The 24,924-nt window shown below is 40.4% G+C and overlaps 1 protein-coding gene across 1 annotated transcript in view; it reads left to right on the top strand.

Moving 5' to 3' along the window:
* Positions 1 to 24,924, top strand: part of GPC6 (glypican 6) — a 771,666-nt gene that overhangs the window by 678,300 nt on the left and 68,442 nt on the right. Inside the window, exon 5 of the mRNA XM_074168620.1 lies at positions 23,105 to 23,235. Within this exon, the coding sequence (XP_074024721.1) occupies positions 23,105 to 23,235 (131 nt within the window). The remainder of the gene's footprint in view (positions 1 to 23,104; positions 23,236 to 24,924) is intronic.

The following is a 24,924-nucleotide window of genomic DNA, read 5'->3' as shown; positions in this document are numbered from 1 at the left end:
TAAAGATAATCATATATGATGTTTGTCCTTGTTCTGGGGACACCAAAAGAAAGCCAGAAGCTTTCTCTCTTTCAAGGAGTTTCAAGAGGCAGCTGAATCTACAGCAGAAAAGCAAGGTGGTATGTGACAAATTAGTTTGCAATGCTTCTTCTTTATTTATTCTCTACCCTGCCTCTGTTTAATTAACAGATCATAGAAGGAGAGAAAAAAGAGAGAGTTAAATCTGAAATTATCAGAAACCCAGAGGCTGCAGCTCTTCCACAGAAACAGCTGTTTCTTTTGAAAAAAAAAAAAAAAAAACAAAAAAAACACCTGTAGGCTTTTTGAAGAGGGAACTAACCTGAAGAAAGGAGGAGGCCACATACTAGTTTCAAACTGGGGACTCACTTGACAATTTGCAGAACAGGTTAGGCTATGACGAAAGATGTGATTTAACAGGAAAAATCAAGAAGACAGCTGACTTTCTGCTTGCCATGCCTTCCTGTGCAGCCCATTCTTACAGCAATCTTGCTGTACTTCTCTCTGGCTAACATAGCTCAAATAAGCATAGCACTTGGTTTATTTGTAGAGTCAGGCATGAGTGCTAAATGATGACCACTAAAATAAAAAGAAAATAGCTTCATGCAGTCATTGGTGTCAGTGATTTTCTAATGCATGTGCTGATTTAGTCCAGCTTCAGACCTGGGTACTTCAGTTCAGTGCCTAAGATGATTAAGCAGGAAAAATCAAAACAGAGCAGAGAGCCAGAGATGAGTCGGGGAGGAGGAGGAAGAGGTGTAATGGGTCTGGACTCGGCAGGAGCTTGCAGGGAGGCACCACGTGTCAGCTGTCAGTATGGGACTTGCAGAGGGTCCCCCTGACCTCTCCACACGGTGGGTGGGCTTGACCTACTGGGACCCCAGGAGGGTCATAAGCTGAGTGTGAGAAACACCGAGCAGTTCTCGTGCACCCAGCAGGGAAGGGCCAGGGTGTGACCTCATCCAGCCCTGCAGGAGAGCCGTAGGGGCTGGGCACCACTCACAGCCCCAACACTTGTGGGAAGGCCAATAAGGGAGAGGAGGGCATGAAGAAATGTCTGATGTTATGATCATTGCCCACTGGCAGCAGGAAGCCACTTGCTTTTCAGGTCAGTGGGTGGCATTAGTCAGAAGTAGCTAATGCCCAGGGCTCGTGGCTTTTTGGATGCTTCTCTGAAGCGGGGCTCCTAGGCTGGTGCATCACAGAGAAACATCCAGCAGCAGCTTGTACTGGCCCAAGATACTAATTCTCAATTCATTACTAAAGAAAATCTACTTGTTCAGTGCCTACACTATCATAGCATTGGAAGAAAATACATATTTCTTTAGTATTAGTGACTTCAAAGTGCAAATAGAAGAAACCTCGTATTACCAATGGATCGGCCTGACATTTGTGTTGGTGACAGTGATCTCCTTCTGACTTCATTCCTATTGTACGTGGGTTGCAATTTCAGGTCCTGCTCACATTGTCTTCTGCCTGCAGTTAATGATGTGCCTGGTTGGAAAAGTGTTGTGGAGTGGTCATTTAATTCATTTTGATCAAAGTCTGCACCTTGTATCTTCAATCAGAGTGAAAGTACTTATCCAGATGCAGTGTTCAGTAATCAGTAGGGATAATGCACAAGCAATCCATCAGTGCTTGAAGCTGTTCTGTATAGGCTCTCTCAGGGCCCTAAATTACTTATCATAGGCAGAATTGATGCATTACATTTTGTATCCAACTTTTCTAAAAAAAATTATGGAGCAATTTCTGGAATTATTCCAATATACCAGACCTGTAACTAGTTTTGAATCAAGGTCGTATTGTATAGTTAGGGTACTGATATTTTGCTATCACATAAAACAACCGCTACATTCCCTCTGCAGCCTTGGTTGGAGACAAATGCGCACCTGTCCATCCAAGGTTCTGCATGCACTAGTGCACACCAGATCTTAGCTGCAAGGGCTATCATTGCTCAACTCACCACTTACATTACAGTATTTTTTTTCATTGAAAACCCACTGAAGGAGGAAAAATGTAGAACTTTGCATCCTGAAACCCTCTGTGAGCAGAAGTTAGGTGAGGACTTCTTCTTGCTTCCCTGTCAGTGTGCCTACTGATTAACCTCTATAAGGACTAAACAAGTGAGTTAATTTTTATGTACATGTGGACATGGTCTTTCAGGAGCTCTGCGTTGGGCAACAGAGTGTTGATCAGTTCCCAACTGGACTGAATCACAAAAGTGCTGACAAAAAGCACTTGGAAAAAGTGTGGAAAAACACTAGTTTGTCAAAACAAAACCATTTAATCAGATGTTTCACATCATTTCATCTCCATTTTGAAGTTTACCCCATTTGGATGTAGAATGTATTTCATTCTGCAGGGCTCTGTTTTATGTGTGTGGGACTGTGATCATACACAGGTACGTACATGCACACATATATACACAAATGTACAGTTCCCAGCATGCACATGAATCTTACATAGCTTATTTGGCTCAGCTCTGCCATGTTCACTACCAGCACGGAGATCACAGAATCACAGCATGATATGGGGTTGGAAGGGACCTCTGGAGATCATCTAGTCCAATGCCCCTGCCAAAGCAGGTCCACCTAGAGCAGGTTGCACAGGAACTTGTCCAGGCAGGTTTTGAACGTCTCCAGAGATGGAGACTCCACCACCTCCCTGAGCAGCCTGTTCCAGTGCTCTGCCACCCTCAAAGTGAAGAAGTTCCTCCTCATGTTTAGGTGGAACTTCTTATGTTCCAGTTTGTGCCCATTACCTCTTGTCCTATCACTGGGCACCACCGAAAAAAGACTGGCCCACCGTCTTGACACCCATCCTTTAAGTATTTATAGGTGTTGATCAGATCCCCCCTCAGTCTTCTTTTCTCCAGACTAAAAAGACCCAAGTCCTTCAACCTTTTCTCGTGAGAGAGATGTTCTAGTCCCCTAATCTAGCCCTTGGTAGCCCCTCTTCAGCAGTTCCCTGTCCTTCATGAACTGGGGAGCCCAGAACTGGACACAGTACTCCAGATGGGGCCTCACCAGGGCAGAGTAGAGGGACAGGATAACCTCCCTCAACCTGCTGGTCACACTCTTCCTGATGCACCCCAGGATGCCATTGGCCTTCTTGGCCACAAGGGCACATTGTTGGCTCATGGTCACCCTGTTGTCCACCAGGACTCCCAGGGCTTTTTCCTCAGAGGTGGTCTCCAACAAGTCAGCCCCCAACCTGTACTGGTGCATGGGGTTATTTCTCCCCATGTGCAGCACCCTACACTTGGCCTTTGTTGAATTTCATCAGGTTCATCTCTGCCCAACTCTCCAACTTGTCCAGATCTCGCTGTATGGCGGCACAGCCTGCCGGTGTGGCAGCCATCCCTCCCAGTTTTCTATCATCAGCAAACTTGCTGAGGGTACACTCCATCCCCTCATCCAGGTCATTGATGAATATATTGAAGAGGACTGGACCCAGTACTGATCCCTGGGGAACACCACTTGTTACAGACCTCCAACTAAATTCTATGCCCCTAATCACAACCCTCTGAGCTCTGTCTTTCAGCCAGTTTTCAGAGGGTCATGATTACTTGCACAGATCCCCACACTCCTGCAGCTCCTGCTCCATATTCAGGACCAGATACCTCAGGATCTCCCAGCTCTAAACAGGTGGTTGAGAAGATATTGCAGCTTCTCCACCATGAGGCAGGGGATGTTCTGCCACCCGGCTGGAAAGATTTCCCACTGCCCTCTCCTGTAGCATGTGGAGTCCCCAGGAACTAGAGCAGATAATTGCTCCATTTTACAAATTATGAAGCTGAAACCATTACATAGTTTATCTTTTTATTTTCTGTAGAGTTTTCCCCTTTCTGTGGATAGTAGTTGTAAATCATAATAATGCACAAACAAAAAATGCATTGCAAAATGCTTGCATTTTCCAGGGATGGAAATGCTGTCTTTTGCCGAGCTCCCTACCCAGTTTCACAGAATCACAGAATTTTCATGATTGGAAGGGACCTTTGAGATCATCGAGTCCAACCACAAAAAAAAAAAAAAAAAAGAAAAAAAAAAAGAAAAAAAAAAAACAACCACCCACAAGACACCCACAACCACACACCACACCCACCCACAAACAGACACAAACCAACAATCTCAGGCACTAGAGCATGCCCTGAAGTGCCATGTCTACACGTTTCTTAATGTTCTTAACATTGTAGAGGGCAATGAGGTCCCCCCTCAGCCTCCTCTTCTCCAAACTAAACATGCCGAGTTCCCTCAGCCTCTCCTCATAGGACTTGTTCTCTAGACCCCTCACCAGCTTGGTGGCTCTCCTCTGGAGAGGCTCCAGGAGCTCAATGTCCTTCCTGTAGTGAGGGGCCCAGAACTGAACACAGTACTCAAGGTGAGGCCTCACCAGGGCCGAGTACAGAGGCACGATGACTTCCCTGCTCCTGCTGGCCACGCTATTCCTGATACAGGCCAGGATGCTGTTGGCCTTCTTGGCCACCTGGACACACTGCTGGCTCATGTTAAGCCGGCTGTCCACCAACACCCCCAGGTCTTTTTCTGCTGGGCAGCTTTCCAGCCGCTCTTCCCCAAGCCTGTAGCGTTGCCTGGGGTTGTTGTGACCGAAATGCAGGACCCGGCACTTGGCCTTATTAAACTTCATCCCATTGGCCTTGGCCCATTGATCCAACCTGTCCAGATCCCTCTGTAGAGCCTTCCGACCCTCAAGCAGATCAACACTCCCACCTAGTTTGGTATCGTTTGCGAACTTACTGAGGGTGCACTCAATCCCGTTGCCTAAATCATCAATAAAGATATTAAACAAGACTGACCCCAAAACTGAGCCCTGAGGGACACCACTGGTGACCGGCCGCCAACTGGATTTCACTCCATTAACCACAACTCTCTGGGCACGGCCATCCAGCCAGTTTTTTACCCAGTGAAGAGTACACTTGTCTACGCCATGATTCGCCAGCTTCTCTAGGAGAACACTGCAGGGGACGGTGTCAAAGGCCTTACCAAAGTCCAGGTAGACAACGTTTCTTTGCTGGAATCATGTGCTGGTCAGTTTTAAGCGGCGTAAACAACCAGGCCCTGTATATATACAGAATATACCAATAACATTTCATGTGAATAAAACTGTCTTTTCCTGTCCTTCATCCCTGAAGCCATTTAGTCTCTATTATAAATTTAGCAAAAGAGTGGAAGAACAAATTTCCTTAGTTTTCCTGTGTTAAATAGCTCCAAGCCAAATGGTGAACAACAATGAAAAGTCATCAAGTAGCTTTTTGGGCCTGTATTTTTACAGGGCTGGAAAATTCTGCTAAAATTCATAAATATACTGTAGCTTTTGAGTTTATTTGCCATAACTTGGTACTAGCAACTAGGAAACACATACTGGTGTTTTGCAGCCAGATACACATCTGTGTGTCTAAAAGGTTTATTTGCTTGCACTTTCAATTATGAAATTGATACATGCTGGCAATATATGTGTGTGTTGCACACGTGTATGTATACAGTTGCGCACACATAAAGCACAGCTCTACAAAAAAAGTGCATCTACATCCAAATGGGTAAAACTCCAATCTTGTCTATAGAAACAACTAGTATAAACAGCCAAATACTTGGTAATCTAAACGATAAAAATGGGTCTCACCAAAGTCAATATAAAGAGGGAATTATTTTATCACCCTTCGCTGCACGTTTCAACATTAAGTAACAGATGAATCAGAGCAGGCTTTGCAATTAAAATTCTTTGATCTTTTCCTTTAAAACAAATCATGACAGCTGGAGGAGGGATCTCGTGATATGTGCCCTTATTAGTGCATTGTGACCGCATGAAACATGAAATAAGAAAAGATTTTAAATAAAGGCATTAAGTTTTTTAAAACTGTTAGAAGACAGATGGGTCGTTACTTAGGTGAAGCCCTCTGCTCTGCAGCTCTGTGCTGCAGCTTTCATCAGCTCTGGCTAGAGAGATGCTTTAACAGCTGCAAGACATTTATACCCACAACATAACCCTACTCCATGTTCTCATTTAGCCCTCTTCATTTTTCAGAAGAGTCCTGGCTCCTCTGCTGGTAATATTAACAGCAGAATGACTCTTTTCCAGCAGATGAAGCTGACGTGAGGCACTTTGGTGGCCCTCACTCTCTTGGATGTACTTTTCTCCTGGTTTATCCACAATAGGGAAAGATTTGTCATCCACATGCCTTGGAGTGCACTTGTAAAGAGGCCTTTTATAGAAAACTTAAGTGGAGGAAGACACCTGTCTCATCTGACAAGTTGGTATGAAAACAAGCACATTAACCTAGACATTCAGTAGCCTTGGATATGTGGTCTCTTATACTTCACTATCTGAAATAAAAGAAGTGTCTATTTATTCTCTTGCTTCAAACTCAGTTAAACTCTTGGTAAATAAAATGTCTTTCTGGTGACTGCATCCAATTTGTGCATGATATTTGGGGGAAAATGGGACGTGAAGGAAATTACAGTTAATTTTCTAACAAAATTAAATGCATTGTAAACCTTCCAGTGATATCTGGGAATGTGTGACCCAGGAAGAAAAAATGCAATTGCTGTTGGAGACTTTTCTCTTTCCCCTAAACCACGCTTGCACAATCTCTTGCTTACTGCAGGGAACTGGTAGGAACAGATGAGGTGCTGTACGTTTCAGATTGGGCTGTCATTATCTTTTTTTCCCCATGCCAACAAGCAGAGTTTTGAATAAGATGGGATTGGAGATATCCATACACAATATCATCCACTTTTGAGAGAAAGGGAAGAAATGCAAAGCATGCACAGACCCATGTTTTTTACTGATGACTCACCTAAGAGTTCATGGAGAATGTGAGCAAGTGATTGATGTAAACTGACTAGCTAAGTGTGAAACAGCTAAGCCAAATGTGAACAAGGGTATTTCATCTGATTGTCAAGAATGTGTACAACACAGTGCAATCTCTTTTGTAAGCAAATCCATAAAACTACTAATCAAAGAGGATGCCCTAATGATAAATAAATAAGCGTGTAAGGACAGTATTTATCTGAGAGATGAGATTCTTTCAAACATGAAGCTCTAAAAAGCAACCACACTTCAGAAACCCTTAGATGTATCATAAATGACAATAAAAATAAAAATCCAACTTTAAACGAACCAAAAAAAAGTTCAGAACAAATGTGTCTTTAGTGGCCTCTGTCCCCATGAATAATTGTTTTGTTCTTCAGTATAGAAAGGATTGTTTTCCCCATTCTTCCCCTGTATTGCGGATTTATTTTTTTTTTTAATCAGCCAGAAGAACCCATCAATTTGCTATCACAACCTGTTCACCATTTCCTCAGCCACACAAAGTCTGTCAGAGAGCTGGAATGAACACAAGCTGGTATGTAACTCATTACACCCTTCCTGGTCAGGATTTATTGTTACACCTTCAGGCTTCTCCCCAAAATACAAAGGACTAAAAACCATTTGCTGTTTAAAGCAAGATTGATTTATGGACACTTTTTTGGTTTAGGAACAATTAATTTTTATATCAGGCCTTCACTGTAAGGCATATATGTCTTGGCATATCAAGATGTCATTTTACTGTTGATGTTTTCTTTTTAATTTCTTCTGTGGAGTCATTCAAAGCTTCCTAAGCACTTTCCAAGCACACAGTGGTTACTGTAGATAATTAAGGTCTAAGAACAACAGCTGATGCAGGAAAGGAGCCCAACCAAGAAGCAGAAATTGGGCAGAACTTTGTTCTTGGCGCTGTTTTCACAGTGACCTGGTGCCATTCTGCCAAACGTTTCTGTGGCCCATCTTTTGCTGCTGATTCACATCACTGTAGCAGTTTCAGCTTTGGCTACAGTTTCCAGCATCACGGCAGTCCCCTATTTCAACTTCAGCAAAGCAGCCTTTCTCCGATATGCTGTGCCCACTCCATTCTTCTGGAAATACTTTTCCCTGCAGTGTGCACATCCCACCCTGGAGCTGCTCTTGCTGCTACAGAGGAGGTCTGGTACCTCCTCACCATGGTCACTACCTTCCAACCCACGCAGCAAGCTTCTAGGTGTACCTATCATCTAGCCCTGCAGCCACCTCTTCCTGCAAGCACCTGGGATGATGGGCACTACTTGAGAGCCTGAAGCAGATGGCAACACCGTTTTGAGTACCTGTAAAAGCCACCCTAACACAAGCTATCTCTTGAAAGGCAACCTCCTTCATCATATCCTTGGCTGCTTTGCAGTAGGTCACACTCTGCTGAAAATTAACCTGCTTGGAAAAAGGATTCCGTTTCCAAACAGCTCCATCCCTCCCTGCAACTGTCTGTCCAGTCCTTGAGCACCAGGGCTGGCATGGGGCAGGATGAGATTTTGTCCTCAGTGGCGTGGGGGAGAAGTGACTTTTCCAGTTGGCTTAAACAGGTTGTGTGACTACACCCTGAGCTGGGCAGGAGCAGTTGGCCAGTCTTCCACCACTGCTTTCTCATTTCTGACTGTCTCTTGGAAGTTATCTCCTCCATGCGTAACATCCAAGTCCTCTTTTTCACTACTCCACATTGATTTCCAGGCAGTTTCATGCATCCAGGATAGCAGAAGGACAGGCAAAAGTGCCTGAGGAGAGACATGAACCCTGTTGAGTCTCTCATTGTTCCTTCAGGCAGCTATCCAGAAGCATGCAACAATATCATGACTGCAGTCATTATTCACTACATTTCAAAGAACAGATTTTATAAACATAAGTGGATTTTCAATTCTGCTGAACCATTTATACTAAAGGAAACCACAAGTATGAATTATCATCGGTCTGGCAGGCGTTTTTTTGTAACTGGCCACTCGGTTCACAGCAAATGGATTTCCAGTCCTTGATTAGTTATTCTAACCTTCCCATGAGAAAGAAGGAGGGAAAAGCTTTGTAGTAAGAAGCCTAATAGCGGTATGGAAATATTTCATATTCTTTCAAAGAAGTTTGCCAGAACCTCTTTCATTTCAAATTAGTGAGATTCCATCTTATCAAAGGAAAGAGAAAAGTAAGAACTGTCTTTTCACATATCGTCTTTTTACATCTAAGTGAATATGTTCTAGTGAAACTTCTGTGTCATATTTCTGTCAAGCAATTGTGAGCTGGGTTGTGTGAAAAGACTGAACAAACTGAGCTGAAACACAGACACAATAATCTGTTCATGAATAAAAACTCATGCGACAACATTTGTGTAAATTAACAATGAGTGCACAAATATTTGCAGAAAAATAAATGAATAAAAAATGTAAAGCAATATACTCAGTGAAGGGGTGAGCTGAATTTAATGGCTGATATGTTTCCTCATATATATATATATATGTTTGAAATAATCAAAATAAATATTTCTGTTCTGTTTGTGGTTTGAGTGAACACCCCCAAAAGGACAGACTTGTTCCAGTTCCATTTATGCAACTCACACGCAGAGCAGGTTGTCTAACCTGCTTTTCTAAAAGAAAATACGGATGGTATCTATTGGCTTTCAGAGGAAGGATGTTGCTAGGTTGATTTAAATATTATCAAAGCCTTTTGGTATTTGTTCCTGGTTGGAAGAGGAACATAATGTTACCAAGTTAATCATCATTATTTGTATTATTAACTGTTATCTTTCTGTATAGAGCTTGTGGGAAACAGTAAGGTCAAAAGATATGTCTTAAATTTTCCTTTTACTGAAGTGAACCCAGTTGACATGCCTTTAGAGGCCTTTTTTAGTTATTGAATATCGCAATGTTAAGTGCCTGTAAAAAGGTCTCTCCTCACAGCAGATAGGATGCACTGATGTGCAGCACATCAGTGTCAGATGATGTCATTTTTCCTAGTCTTTTTCCTTGAAAAAATATATGACAACTATAAGCAGCACTTTAAGAAAGTGGACAATGTTCTATCAATTTTTAGAATAGCGTTTGTTGTTCTTTTTCTGCCTCCTCACTTTTGATTTCTTTTGAAAATGTGAAAAACAATTTCCCCCATAGATGCTGCCCTATTCCATTTGACAAACATTGATTTTTCTCCCCCATGCTTTGAGAGGAGCCAAAATTGGCATGGCTTACTGTGTTTAATAGGAACAAAAATATCAACTTAATCACCACCTAGTCCTGTCAGGCCAAAACAGGTTTATTTCTGTATAATACTGTCCACAGATATCAGTACAACACAAGGAATAATAGTTGTTCATTTGCTGCCATGCAGTCAGCCAAGGGGAAAAAAAAATGGATCTTTTCTGCAAAACCTGAGAATAGGAATGAACAGCCTCCTCCAAACCAAATTGTTGAAAAGATGCCTTGTGACTTTATTGGGCCTTGGATCCCATCCCATTTGCTTGGCAGATATAAGTATTTATAATAATCTTAATATCTTCATTGAAAGGTATAATGTTTAAAGATTATCTCTTTGTTGTCAAACTTCTGCATTCAGAAAATCTGAAATCAGTGGGGGTTTTTTGAGAGCAGTAAACCATGGGTACGAGAGCATAGGATAGAGCCTAACAATTCTTTGTTTCTGTGCTAGTGGGTCCGTATCCTGTATGGGTCGGCAAGAGCTGCAATGAAATCAGTGTCAGTATCCCAGAGCTATATCCAGGTTAGTGACAGCAGAATTTCACCCTTTGTTATTCTGGTAACCAGCGGAGCTGGATTAAGAGGGTGTGCAAAAAGTTTAGGAATTGCATTTAAACTGTCTTTGAGCACAGGTCAGGGGCAGAAGAAGGGCTCAGGCGAGTAAGGAGGGTGGGACAGAGCTGTACAGAGGCTTGAATACAGAGGCACAAACCTGATGCTCTTGAGGCAGCTGCTAAAGAGGGGATCCAATGTGAATAAATTCACAGTTAATTTAATCCCTAAATAAACTGGGTGGATGGGATCTCCCTCCAGGGGTCTCCAGAGCTGGCTACATCTCCTCATTTAGCCTATGGGGAATCAGTGAGAACTCTTTTACCAAGTGCTTAGAATTACAAGAATTAGAATCAGTGAGAACTCTTTTACCAAGTGCTTAGAATTACAAGAATTAGAATCAGTGAGAACTCTTTTACCAAGTGCTTAGAATTACAAGAACAGGTTAAAACACAAAGTTATGGAGAATTGATCCCAAATCTTCCCCATACCTCCCTAGATTCCCTAGTCTGGTTTTGTGACATACAGCAGTCTTATGGGGAAACATAGTTAATTCATATTCATAAATCTCTCCCAGATTAAACTGGAGTTGATGGGATGATTGGTTTTTCTGTTGGAAAATGATCATTTTTGAAAATCAAAAATTTTTTGGTGGAGAATTAATACAATAGTTCCCTGGCCACTGGCCTGGAAGCCTCGCCAATGTGCAGCCAGCCAGCAATCCTTCTGTGAAAAATGTTCCATTTTTAAAATTTTCACCCTTGGTTAAAACAATTTTTTTCCTGCTGTGAAAGTTTTAGTGGGAATAGATCTATTATTTTCTGGCCAACACTGTCTGTGTGTTGTTATTAATATTTATGATGATTACAACATATCAGGCAAGTGGCCTTGTGTGATGAACATTAGCTTTTATATTACTTTGACCTTCTCTAAACTGGATGAACATTTTTACTCTTGATCTCCCAATTATTTAAAAGAACAGGACACAGATAATTTAGAAGAATTAAGGAGCTCGAGTGTACGATTTTACAACATTGCCCCTATGCTATTGATTAGTTCTGTTTCATCCCCATAACACAGTTAGTGCAGCTAGGCAAACATACAGAAATTGCTCTTTCCTTTCAAGAGGAATGTCAAAACAATAAATAGATTAGTCATACCAGCTGTATTGATTTGTGACAACCTTGACGTATGCAATCATTTGGGATTCAAACATTTATCTGGGGTGAAAAATATCCTAACATTTTTATTTACTGCATTGGAGCTCATTGGGAGAAAATGCTGCTAGGCATCTCAAAATTCCCTGCATAGTGGCAGGCTTTTAAATGCGATGAGATATCCGCAGTACATTTCCATATTAATCAATAAGATGAAAGGCAAAAATCAATTTTGTCTGTGCAACTGTGTGTGACACCTCCCTAAGAGCCATACCATTGGGATGGATTCATGCCAGCAAAACTGGCCATAAGTTGATTGTTTATTTATGGCAAGGAAAGGCATAAACTCAGTTAGTGTCAAAGTAGCAGGAAAGATGTTACTCATAGGATGTCTATTCAAAAATCTGGCGTTGGTACTTGGGAAATACGTATTTCAGATCTTAATAGCAATTGCGGTTTCGCACATCAAACAAGGGCACAAATTTTCTTTGGTTCAGAAGAAAAAAAAGGCTAAATTTACCCAAGGAACTGATGAGCATCCAGTTGTTCTCTAACAGCCATGGCAACACTAAGGAATTTGCCACATAGTCTTGGGATTAACAAGGTATTGTTATTGTAACATAAAGTAATGTGTAAAATGTGATCCTTTAATTTCATCATCTACATCCTCCTTCCTGTGCTGGAAGAGACAATGAACCATAATGCCTCCCCATGTCACCCACAGTTTGGTGGGCCTCTATTATATACTTCACTAAGTCTTCTCTTTTTGAGACTGTAGTATGTTAGATTACGACTTCAGTTGCATTTGAAAGTTTACATTTATAAGTTTTTCTGCAACACGGTATCCAAGGTGTTATTTCACTGTAGAAATCATAAATTTTAAATGTAGAAATTCATAAATACAAACATGTTTTCTTTGGTGCTCTGTTCCTTCCCTAGTTATTCACACTATCCAGTACAAGTTGTTTTGATGATTGCTAAACTGATGTTACTGTAGTATGAACTGAAGAGCTTGGGTTTGAGTGATAGTAGTCATCTCAGACCCCATCACTGCCCAAAAAATGTTAGAATTTATGTCTTTTTCTTATACTCATCACTTGATTCCATTTCACTGCTCAGTCATTCAGTATCATGAGTTCCTTCTCAGGTTTTCTGGGACAGTCTTCATTTTTACTATCCTGAACAGTAACATCACTGCTTTTTCACCTCACTATTTACCCTCATTCCCAGTTCATTTATGAAAAAGTTACAACAGCAAAGTCATAGAATCAGAGAATCAGAGAATCATAAAATTATAGAATAGTTTGGGTGGGAAGGGACCTTTAAAGGTCATCTAGTTCAATCCCCTTGCAATAAGCAGGGACATCTTCAACTAGATCAGGTTGCTCAGAGCCCTGTCCAACCTGACCTTGAATGTTTCTGGGGATGGGGCATCCACCACCTCCCTGGGCAACCTGTTCCAGTGTTTCACCACCCTCGGTGTAAAAATTGTGTTCCTGCTATCTAGTCTAAATCTACCCTCTTTTAGTTCAAAACCATTACCCCTTGTCCTATTGGAACAGGCCCAACTAAAAAGTATGTCCCCATCTTTCTTATTAGCCCCTTTAAGTACTGAAAGGGTGCAGTAAGGTCTCCCCAGAGACTTCTTTTGTCCAGGCTGAACAACTCCAACTTTCTTAGCCTTCCCTCATATACGAGAGGCGCTCCAGCCCTCTGATCACTTTTGTGGCCCCCCTCTCAACCCGCTCCATGCTGTGGACTCCTCCTGAGGAGTCCTCCTGTGCTGAGGACTCCAGAGCTGGACACAGTAGTCCAGGTGGAGTCTCACCAGAGCAAAGGGGCAAAATCACCTCCATCGACCTGCTGGCCACACTTCTTTTGATGCAGCCCAGGATACAGTTGGCTTTCTGGGCTACAAGTGTACATTGCTCGCTTGTGTACACCTTTTCATCCACCAATATCCCCAAGTCCTCAGCAGGGCTGAGCTCAATCCCTTCATCTCCCAGTATTGATACCACAGGTTGCCCCAACCCAGGTGCAGGACCCTCCACTTGGCCTTGTCCAAGAGGTTCTCATGAATTCATGAGGCTCACACAGGCTACTTCTTGAGCTTGTCCAGGTACCACTGAAGGGCATCCTGTCTTGTCCTGTCTCTCCACATCCCTATGAAGACAGTTACCCCATCTTCTCTGTACCTACCTTTTTAGTCGCTGAAGACTGAGAGATCTCCCCTGAACCTGTTCTTTACACTCCAAACAAACCCATTTCATTCAACCTTTCTTTATTTGTCAAGTTCTCCAACCCTCTGATCATCTAGGTGGTCATCCATTGGACCCTCCTAACTCAAAGAAGGGCCAAAAAATCATTGATAATCAATGCAGCCCTGAAGATGCACTACATCCAACAGTAGTGAGAGACTATGGAACAGAAAAAAAGTATTTGAGGCAAAGGAAAAATAGAATGAGGACCAATGTCCTTCCGTAAGTAATTCTCAAGAATCTGCCAATAAGAATGGCAAGTCTGTTTGTTAGATATAAATTGTGGTTTTTCACAAAAGAAAATATTAAAGTAATGGATGACACCACACTTATCAGTAGTGGTGATTATGTAGATTACATGTAGACTGGTTGCTGTTAAAAGGTGAAGTTATTCTTGAAATAACCAAACAGTTTCTTGAAACAAAGTGCTTGTAAAAATGAAATATGAATAACTTCTCAAGAAGAGACAATGGACAACTCATTAATTATGTTTTCAAAAGTGTACCATAAATTCTGTCAAGCTAGGAAAAAAGTTATATAGCAGAAAATTTAGAAATATAAGTAGGGAATGAAATAAAAACCAGTGCAGAAAATATAATCACTGTAAATTCTGAATATGAGGAGGCACTGTCAGGATTGACATTGGAAATATGAATTATAAATCAGTTATGATGAAGAAGATAAGGAAATCAAATGCATCAAGGGAATCAGCCGATTTTCTGAGTCAGACATATGGGCCAAAAAGGGCCTCTGCAAAACAACACTAATGAGATACAACTTTAGAAGTTTAATTAGTTCTAGACACCACAATACAAGGGAGCTCTTTTAAGGGAAATAAAGAGAACAGCAAAAGACCTGAGGAAATCACTTATGAAAACAGAGTAAAAAAAATAACATGGAAAGTGTGACCTAGTACAAATTAAAGGAGGGTATGATAGATGTCTACAAATATCTGAGGAATGTAAAACTCAGAAAAAGAATAGGACTGTTTAAGATGATATGAGGTAGCTTATTAGAAATAATTGAGGGAAATTAAGCAGCAGGGAAAAGACACCACATTACTGGACGAATATTCTAATAGTGATGTACAGTAGACAATGAAATAACTTTCTTTAAAAGAGTTGGAAGAACATACCTAAGCTATTTTAAAATTGGACTGGACAGATTGCTAGGGAATGTATATTGTGGGTAGTTACTCCGCATGGGCAGTGGAATAGATCTTTGAGGTTCTAACGTCTGTGACTGTACCAAGACAATGCAAGCTTTATACTCAGGAGACTTTTACTTTGGAATGGATACATTAAATACAAACTTTCAGGCTATAATTTGCTGTCTTCAACCATTTGAACACATCTCATCAAAGAAAAGTCAGAAAAATGGACTTTTTTCAGTGTTCCAAACCCCACATATCTTGAAAGAATTAAGCACACTAGTCTATGTTAATGCAAATTTAAAGAATAAACTGTAGCAGGTAGCATATAAGTATGCATCAATGAGGGTTATTTTATTTAAGAACAACATTTTATGTGACTGATGATGAGGCTATTTAAACACCTCTTGGCATATGGAAAAAGGAAAAAGCTAAAGATTCTCTAAATGTATGATGTTTTATTAATTGATTCATGTCAAACATTCAGACAGAATCCTCAACAACGTTTGGCAATAACATTTGCTAAAAGTCCAGTTCAGAAGAACACCTTGCATTCAGTTCCCATACGGTAGTGGAAGAATAATAATAATAGACAAGGATTACCATTTTGCCTAGTATTTGCTACTTTCTTTTTGCATACGTGAACAAAAATAAGATATAATCTAATAGCAGTGCACTAAATTATTTAGAATTGCTCAAAGTTATAGAAAGACAAAGCAAAATCATTTTAATATGGTCATTTTTTTCAATACATCGAAGAAAAATGTATGTTATATGAAATGCTCAAAAAAATCTAGTGAACCTTCAGCTCACCCTACAAAATTCATTTTGTGGCTATCAGCTGCAGAAAGATGACAACTGCCTGTCAATAACTTTTTCATACATATATTGTACATGATATTAAACTGATTTCTTGAGCTACTCTACATAAAAGAGATGGTTAGAGACAAACCCAGCAGCAGTGATAAAAAATTCTCCATTATTACAGAACTGGATATGGAAAGCTTTAGCTTATTCATGCTGTTGACAATTCTTTTTTTTGTTTTTTTGAGGGAAGAGTAAGTGATATTGTCATGAATTAACATGGGTACATAGCTGATCAGAAATACAAAAAACACATTACAATACTTAAATCTGTACATTTTTTTAACTGAAATTAAACATAGAAAATAAATAACTAGATCTGATTACCTACACACATTTTTAGTTTGCCTTTTTAATTAATTGGTAACTAATGCAGCAGGGACAATTCTGGATTCCAGTCCCTTCTGTAAGAACTTATGATATGCTTTTCATTACATCTGCCCTTGGACATCAGCCTACAAGCATAAACCAGAAAACTGGATTCACCCCTTCATAACTGTGTGCTTTAAATGCTAAGATAAAGACCAATCTTTCTGTCCAGGTGAATAGCTAAGTATTTCATCAAAACGGCTTTGAAAGGAGAGCTAGCAGGCATATAAGAATAGCAGAGGTGGTTACAGTGGTTTTCCAGCAGGTAAAATTTTGATCCTCCTCAGAACAGGCAAAAAAATTGAAACAGAGTCTCCCATATCTTGGTTGTACTGTGTAAAGGTAGGCACCTCCAGGACTGCATTCTTTTTCACTACTCCTTTGAAGAATTCTAGGAAGAGCTACAGAAATGATCAGCTCAGAAAGGCTGAGAGGCCGAACGGATCCCTGTCAGACTGCCATGAAGTGTTCTTAAGCTTTAGAAAGCATTTAAGACTGACCTGAAGTTTGTATAGGGTCTGACTTTTGCCTTGTGCTTTGCCAATGTTTCCTCAGAAAACAGCTCCGTCACACAGACCAGGATGGGATTCTGGCCGCTATGGCAGTTCGCTAGGGGAATACACGCAGACCCCTTTATTCACACCCGCACACATATCTTGAACCAGCTCCCTTGAACCATAGCCTGGACTTCAAGACCACGCAGACTCCCTATCCAGACCTGGGCCCTTCACGAAGAGTCCAATTTAGACCTTGGGTCTTTCCAGCTGCTGGTCTCCTTCTACTCACCAGGTAGTCCAGCTTGAAGTTTGCTAGCAGGACATTATGCACACACTCAAAGAGAATACACTGCACACCTACGCTATTATTCTCAACCAGAAAATGGTTAGAAATAGGGTTTAATAAGAATGTAGAGCAGACAATTCCATTAATCTATGATCAGGCAGCCAACACGTTTGCTGACCAGAAGTGCTTCCACATGGATTGTCTCTTTCATATGTTCTCTCCTCCCCATTTTCCCATGCTTGTTCCCCAGCTCACCTTGATCCATCTCTTCCTTTGTGCTTGTTTTCTCCCATGTAAACAACCCACCCCAGCTACTTTTCCCCCATTTATCCTGTTTTTCTAACTATCTGCGAAATCCTGCCATTCTTCATGGCACTGTGACTTGTGTTCAACTGCCTACTCTGTTACTTTTTACCTCCAGGAAAATCTCACACCACGTCCAGCAGTTTCTCATGTTTTGCTCACTTACCTAAACCTCAGGCAAGGACTAGTCATTTGCCTGCATGCCTTAGCAGGTAAGCTTAAGTGGATACGGATAACTAAATATCCAAATCAGGAATATTGAGGTCCCCTTTACACAGGTGCAAACATGAGTTTTAAGAAAAGTACCTTCCCCCTCCACAAAAAAAAAAAAACAGGATGTAGAGAATTATAATGCTATTATGCCAATACATGTGTGGGTCTTAATGATAGTCAGAGAGGAAATCTGTCAATTAAGCCTCATCAGAATAGAACTGTACAGTGTTCTCATATGAATAATAATGTGAAAAGAGGACTGTGGACCCTAAGAAAAACAGCAGGTTTTGTATCACTGCCATGTCTTACTCTGATTTCCTGAGAAAAGAGTCCTTAACACCTCATTAAACATAAGGTGTTTTTACTTTCCTCTTCTTGAATTTTTTTAGTAAATCTTAATCTAGCAGTAAAAGTTTTGGCAGAGTATTATAGGCATGTATTTCCACTGTTATTATATTTCTAAAAAGTCAATATGTACCCATGTTTCACTTTTCAATTTTTATTTTTTATTTTGTTTCATTAATTTACCATCTAACGCTCTAAAGATTTTATGACCACTATTTATATTTAGTGTCATGATGGAAAACTCACTGAGTTTTGCCTACATCACATAGTAAATACAAGCCAAACTCCCGCCTCCTCTTACCCTTGGTTAGAAGGTTGGAAAGCTACCAAATGAGCACTGCTTTGCAACCCAACATATAAACAGTTATATCCTGTTCCAAAACAGTCATAGCCACTCTCAGGGTCATAGCCAACCACAATAAGTTACTCAGTCTGCTCACAGCTGATTCATCTCTCTTCTTCTACAATCCATGGACTTGTCCATGGACTAATCCTTTGAAGCTTCCCAAATAAAAAATTATCCTTACATTCTTTCACAAGCAACTATGTGAACAAGTACTTCACAGTTCTACGTAAATAAGTGTTGGACCACATATATGGGACTAGAAAAACTAGAAACCTGCTGACAGGAAATTTAAGATAAGATCTTCCTTTTTTCCCAAAACAAAATATACCTTAAGATTTTGTGAAGGACATGCAATTTAGTATTTTACCATTCTTTGTCTCCCTGAAGAAACAACGTTTTCAGAGACTTCATCCACAGATGCTTTTCTGAATTTCCCTGGGGAAAGCTCAGCCACTGATGGAATCTCACTGATAATTTAAAAGTAGAAGAACAACAAAGTGTGTGTGAAAGAAAAAACTGATGTTACAGCCAAACTGACACAGATTCAAATAATGCCTTCCCTTATCAGCTTCCTCAGTCTTTCCTATCAGCTCCCTGAGTCTTCCCTGTCAGACCCTCCTTACGTTTTCTTGATGATAGGAAGGTGGCAAGAAAAAGGAGGCACTGATTGTTTTTACAGGAACTTCGTATTTCGGTCTAGTTTGGGGTTTTTTTTCACTCATCAGATGTCTCATAAATCAGTGTCTTTGTCCCTGCTCCTTTTGTTTCAATCTGGGATTTACCTGCCGTGAAGGAAAAGCGACATAAAGAGGAAGAAATTTTGTTATCAAGATAAGTCAAAAAGACAGTGGCTTGATGCAGTTCCTAGGAAACAGAGGCAGATTCTTGTCTATTTATGTTATTAGTCTATCCATTATTTTGCCTAGAGATGATCAGGGTTAACATAGCATCACTATATCTTGAAATTCACAAATGGCCTTCTGAGTTTTTAAGTTATAAGGTAAATCATGGTGATCAGCTTTGTCCTGTGCATCTCATTAAAATGGCACTCATAAAACCTTAAAAAAAATAAAAATCCGTGAACTAAACCAAAAATTTCTGCAGGATCAATTTCTTATATATTGCTTAAAATGAAACAATGTCCTTCTAAGAGCCACTGTCAAATATCTATGGGATTTCTTGGCGTGGACAAGGGAATATAAAGTAGCTAAACAGAGCTGCTGTGCTCAACCAGCAGAGATATTTTGGGGCCCCTGGGACTACACCCTGAGACTCCAGTAGACTTGGGTTTTTTGCTGCGTCAGGAAGGTCCTCCCGCCTGTTTTGAGCAACACACATCTAGCAGAAGCAGTTGAGAGCAGTGACACTGACAGTGAATCTAGTGTGCCATATGTTCTGCACTTTCTCTGGACTGTTTTGCAAGCCCATGTCCTCAAGTGAGCAATTAGTCATGTTTATTGTTTCCGAGTCACTAACAAACCCTCAATGCAAGAATGACTTACCTAAACTGAGTTCTTGATCCACTCACCCGGCAGCTAGATGCCAGCTTTTTACCAAGTGCTGTCATATATGGAGAGGGAAAACATGTACTTAGCCTAAGCAAAACAGATTTTTAAAAATGCAAAAAAGGTAAAAATAAAGAACATATGTAAATGAACAATACAGTTCAAGTGTATTAACAACATAAAAAGCATGTAGTCAATTGATCAAACATTTTTCTGTTTTTTATAGCACAAACAATAATTAAGCCCCCATTATTTACTATTTGAGCTGACTGAGAAATTATTAAACCCACTCAGAGTCCCACTGAACTGAATTAAGCATTCTTTGAGTTCAAGGGTCTGTTCTTGAGAATTAAGATTTCAATACTGAAGCATATAGATTTTCTTAAATTCATTTTGAAAGCTTTCCAGCTTCTCCTATAGTAATATTCATAACATTTTTAGGACAAGAAAAAGGAGGCTTGGGACAACAGTGTTGTGTTTGTTGTTATGTGATTATAGATTTGAAGAGCTACAGCCTGAGAAGTACCATTACATCATTGTGACTGCCCTGTCATAAATCCCAGAATATTAAATTTAATCTGATTTTCACTATATTTAACCTAACAGCTTTTATTTCATTCAATTGCGTAGGATACCTGGTGTGTATGTATTGTATGTGTTCATACAGAGTTGTGCAAGTGGATAATAAGGTTTAGCACTGGTGTGAGGGTTAGGGTTGGCAAACAGGAGGATGTAACCTAATGAGCTGAGGGAATCTTTTCCAAGGCAGGAATTCACCTTAAGACAACACACTGTGGGTTGTTTTATTCTAGAGATCAATGTTAAGGGTAGGAAATTCAGTCTGAATTTGAATCTGAAGGCTAACTCAAAAAAGTCAGTAAACAGAATCTAGTTAAGTACCGTAGTGATTACGTTCCCAAGGGGCCTGCAGGCTCACAATAATATGGCTGCCTTGCTTTTCAAGGCTTCTCTCAGTCCAGGGCTGTCAGATGTCATCTGGATAGGTTTGACTTAATATTAGGGACAACATGATGGTTAGAGAAAGGGTAGAAGGAAGAGTTCAGTCAGACAGAGGCTAAGAAAATAATTTTGGAGTTCATAGAAGTGACACTTGCTCAGCCTCTTTTGCTTGACTGAGCTTGTAGTACTCCTACCAGAAGGAGACAGGAGTAACCCAGCAGTCCAGTCACTGCTAAATCAGCCGTGGCCCCACACACCTGCTGAAACTGAAGAAGACAAAACATGTCCTCAAACAACATCAGTTTATCGCTTGTCGAAGAGCTAAAAAAAAAAAAAAAAAAAAAAAAAAAAAATCTTGTGACTGTTTCACCCTAATCTTGAACTAAATGACCAAAATACAGCCACCAAGACCTGTGCCCCAACAATGACTAGTGCTCATTGTGGCAGCTAGGATATAGGCTGAGCACATTACTCACAAAGTGCAAAGGCATAAACGTGTTTATACAAGTCATTCCAAACGTGCGAGGAAGAAAATCCTTTATACTAGACCACACTTACAAACTCTCTTTGCATGTGGAAAAATTGCTACTTATTACAGGATTCTTCAAGTGTATGAGTGTGCATGTGTATATGTGTGTGTGTGTACCTGTGTGTGTATGAAAACTGTTATGTTGCCTTTATCAGAGCTAGGTGCTGTTTTCACTGAGTTTCCCACCAGAAAGGGTTTAAACTAAAGAATTTTAAAATCATGTACAAACAAAAGAACACCTCTGTTTGAATTCCTACCATCTCACCATTTCTCACAGTTAGCAAGAAGTGCCATATGCCCCACTCCAAATAACTGGCATTGCACTCTTTCCAGCCAAAAAGTACTGTGAAATATTAAACCTGAATTTGCAAAAGCACTTAGGTACCACATGACAAATAATTTCGGTTTCAGCAGGATTTTTAAGCACGTGCTGACTGCATACAGCAACACACTGTAGCCCTCGGGTCAGGCTGTGCATAGGTGTCTGTGTCTCAACTGCTACTGTGAGACAGCAGCCCCTTCTCCCCATACATCCATGCACACATGCTTCTGTGGGGAAGGAGAAGATGGCCACACAGGCTGGAAAGAAGTCCTGGGATGCCCCAGACAAGTGCAGAGCTATCACGGCCATCGGGGCTATGAGGTGCTCCATGCCTGCTCCACGCAGCTGCAGTGGGGAGCTGTGCTTACAACCGCAAAACATGTGTGGGGTCTGTTTTGGGTAGAAGTCTGATTAATATCTTGCAGAGCCTAAGTCTGAGGGATAAAGAAAAGAGCATGTGACAAATTTTTGTTTATCATGTTAAAAGTAACATCTGTTCAAAGCTAATTAGATGCTGAAAATTTTAAGTGCTAACATATGAGACAAGGATCAAATATGATTTTCAAAGGTATAGTATAAATCCAGTTTATCACTTGACTATTGATACAGAAATTGTGATGAATCTGTGTCTGTGTGTAGACAATGTGTTGTATGGCAAAATCTTTTTTACTGCTATTAATTTCTATTTGGTTCCTTGGTTTTTACCTGCTAATGAACACAGAAAGATAAAATTATTTTGGAGAGAGGCTCTAATGTAACTTAAGCAAGCAATCGCTTTTAAAATCCAAAACATATATATATTTCTGCATACAACTTTCGACCATGTTTTGAAAATGTAGCAAGGCAAACATGGTTTATACCTATATGCTATGGCAGAAATCCAATATTCATCTGCTGTTCATATTGCAAGAAAATGAGATCATTAAGGTCAGAAAGAACAGCTGCTTTAATTATAACACCCTGATATATCATATCAAAGTTTTCATCATTTCACACAAACTCTAAGAACATACCCCAGGGATTCATTTCTATCATCCTGCTTTTTCTCGGGAAGGAGACTACATAAGTACATTCCAGAGCACTGGCTGCTAAGAGTGGTGCGACACTGTATAAAATAATTTTACCCTAAGCTCGATAATGCTATGGCAACTATTATTAATCCAACTTTTACAGCCTTTATTCTGCTTTCCGTGGTGGCAGTGGTAGGGGAAAATATTCTTGACAGCTGGGAAACTGCACTGTGGGTTTCACCGTCCTGCTGCCGCATGTCCCCAGCGGGGTCCTGCCTGGGAGCGCTTGGTACCCACACCCCTGGCTGGCGATGCTGGACTGTCTGAGGCACCCAGAGGTATCCCTTCTTTAAGGGAATGGCTGCTTTCTGTTTTAACAGATGCTATGCTTCTGGTAGCGGAGAGATTAGAGGGACCATTCAACATTGAATCAGTCATGGATCCTATTGATGTCAAGATTTCCGAAGCCATCATGAACATGCAAGAAAACAGCATGCAGGTGTCGGCAAAGGTACTGTGTGAGTCATGCCTTCTCTTTTGCTGAATGTCACAAGCAGGGGGAAAAGCATCTCCACCATTTTTCTGTCCAGACTTTAAGAAAGATTGTCCAGACCACTAGAAATTACATTTGCTTGTTCAACAGTTCACCAGGCTGTCTTTGAATCCTTCATGTGGTGAAACAAGCTAGAAGTTTTCAAAAGGGAGTGGCAGGGAGAAAGGTACCATTTAGTAAACTCCAAATTAATAGTTGTAAGAGATTTAAGGAAAACAGAGTGCTGAAACTTAGCGGTAACTCTGTAAGAAATATCCTGCAGAGCACATTTGGTAACTTCTGCTTGTGTCTCATCTGCGATTCTCCATATTAACTTCCAAACACATTTTGATCTGTCTAGGTCAGACTGAAGTACAATGAGCTTGAGGTCAATACACAAAATGTTCCCTTTAACCTTCTTTAATAGCCACTCAAGGGAAATATCATTACATTGGACAGTCTCTGATTACTAGACCTCAGTTTGATAGAGTTTTGTCTGGATTCTGACACGAAGATAAACAGAGTTAATGATACCAGCTTCCTCCTTTCCATTTTTGGTGTGTGTGTTTATACACAGATCACCACCACCTCTGAACCCCGTGTTAATAAGATCCTTTGAATTCAGTAGCAGGTGCTGTTGAGCCAACAATTAATGGCTTTTCCTTAATATTCATCAGTGCACTGTGACTCAAAATCTAAAGTCAACAGTTTGCCAGGTTCCCTGTATTAGGAGTTTCAACCTCCCATTGATCTCCCAGTAGATAACAGGTGCTGGATAGACTGCCATCCAAACCAGTGAATTTCCATTGCTTGGAAGGAAGCTGCCATAACTGGGAAAAATGTGAGGACAAAAGGCAGGAGGCTGAGGTTAACATTCTTCCTGCCAACCCAAAATTAGGTGCTTTTTATGGCCCCAGTGCTGCAGGATGCTAAGGATTTCCTTCAAGATGCTTTTTCCTTTCAACCTACATGAAGTTACTTAGATTTTAAAAGCAGTCTACATCCTGTGAGATGAGACTTTGTTCTGGCAGCAGCAATCAAGGCATTTAACAGCCAAATTCTCTCAAATATTTTGGGAATTAAAGGCTAGGTTCAGCAAAAACAGCCCTTACCTCAAAAAAAGAAACAAAAAATATTTTCACTGAAAACTCACCCAAGGCTCAGGTATATTTCATTTTCCTTTTTATTTGCTCAGTTCTCACACTTTTCCATCAGTCGGGAAGCTGCATCCCCTGCCAGAATCCAATGACATCACTGTGGCACAAGCTCATCTCACTACCCATTTGTAGCAGAGCACACTGTTTCTCCTGTCCCTCAGAAATATTTTATTTGCTGTAAAGATTAATAAATCACAGCAATTCCATTTTCAATGTAAAGTTTTTCTTCTAAGAGAAACCTTCGTCAATATTTTTTAAAATCTTGAGAAACAGAAACCAAATGATATCAGTGAAATTTATTTTATTTATTTATTATATTTATTTTATTTATTTATAGATAACAGAGCTGTCTATCTTTGAGGAGCTTTTGTATATTTCTGTGTAGACCATTATTCTCCTGAAATGTGATTTCCTTGTTTTCCTAGGTTATACCCATCTTTTTTCATGTCCTAACACATGGAAATACTTTATTCTTAAAGAAAAGTATAACAAGGCAAAGACTTTGGGCTTA

The sequence above is a fragment of the Numenius arquata genome, chromosome 1 (genome assembly GCF_964106895.1).
Source record: "Numenius arquata chromosome 1, bNumArq3.hap1.1, whole genome shotgun sequence".
NCBI lineage: Eukaryota > Metazoa > Chordata > Aves > Charadriiformes > Scolopacidae > Numenius > Numenius arquata.
Note: the sequence above shows the minus strand (reverse complement) of the source record. Positions and strands in the feature narration are given on the sequence as shown.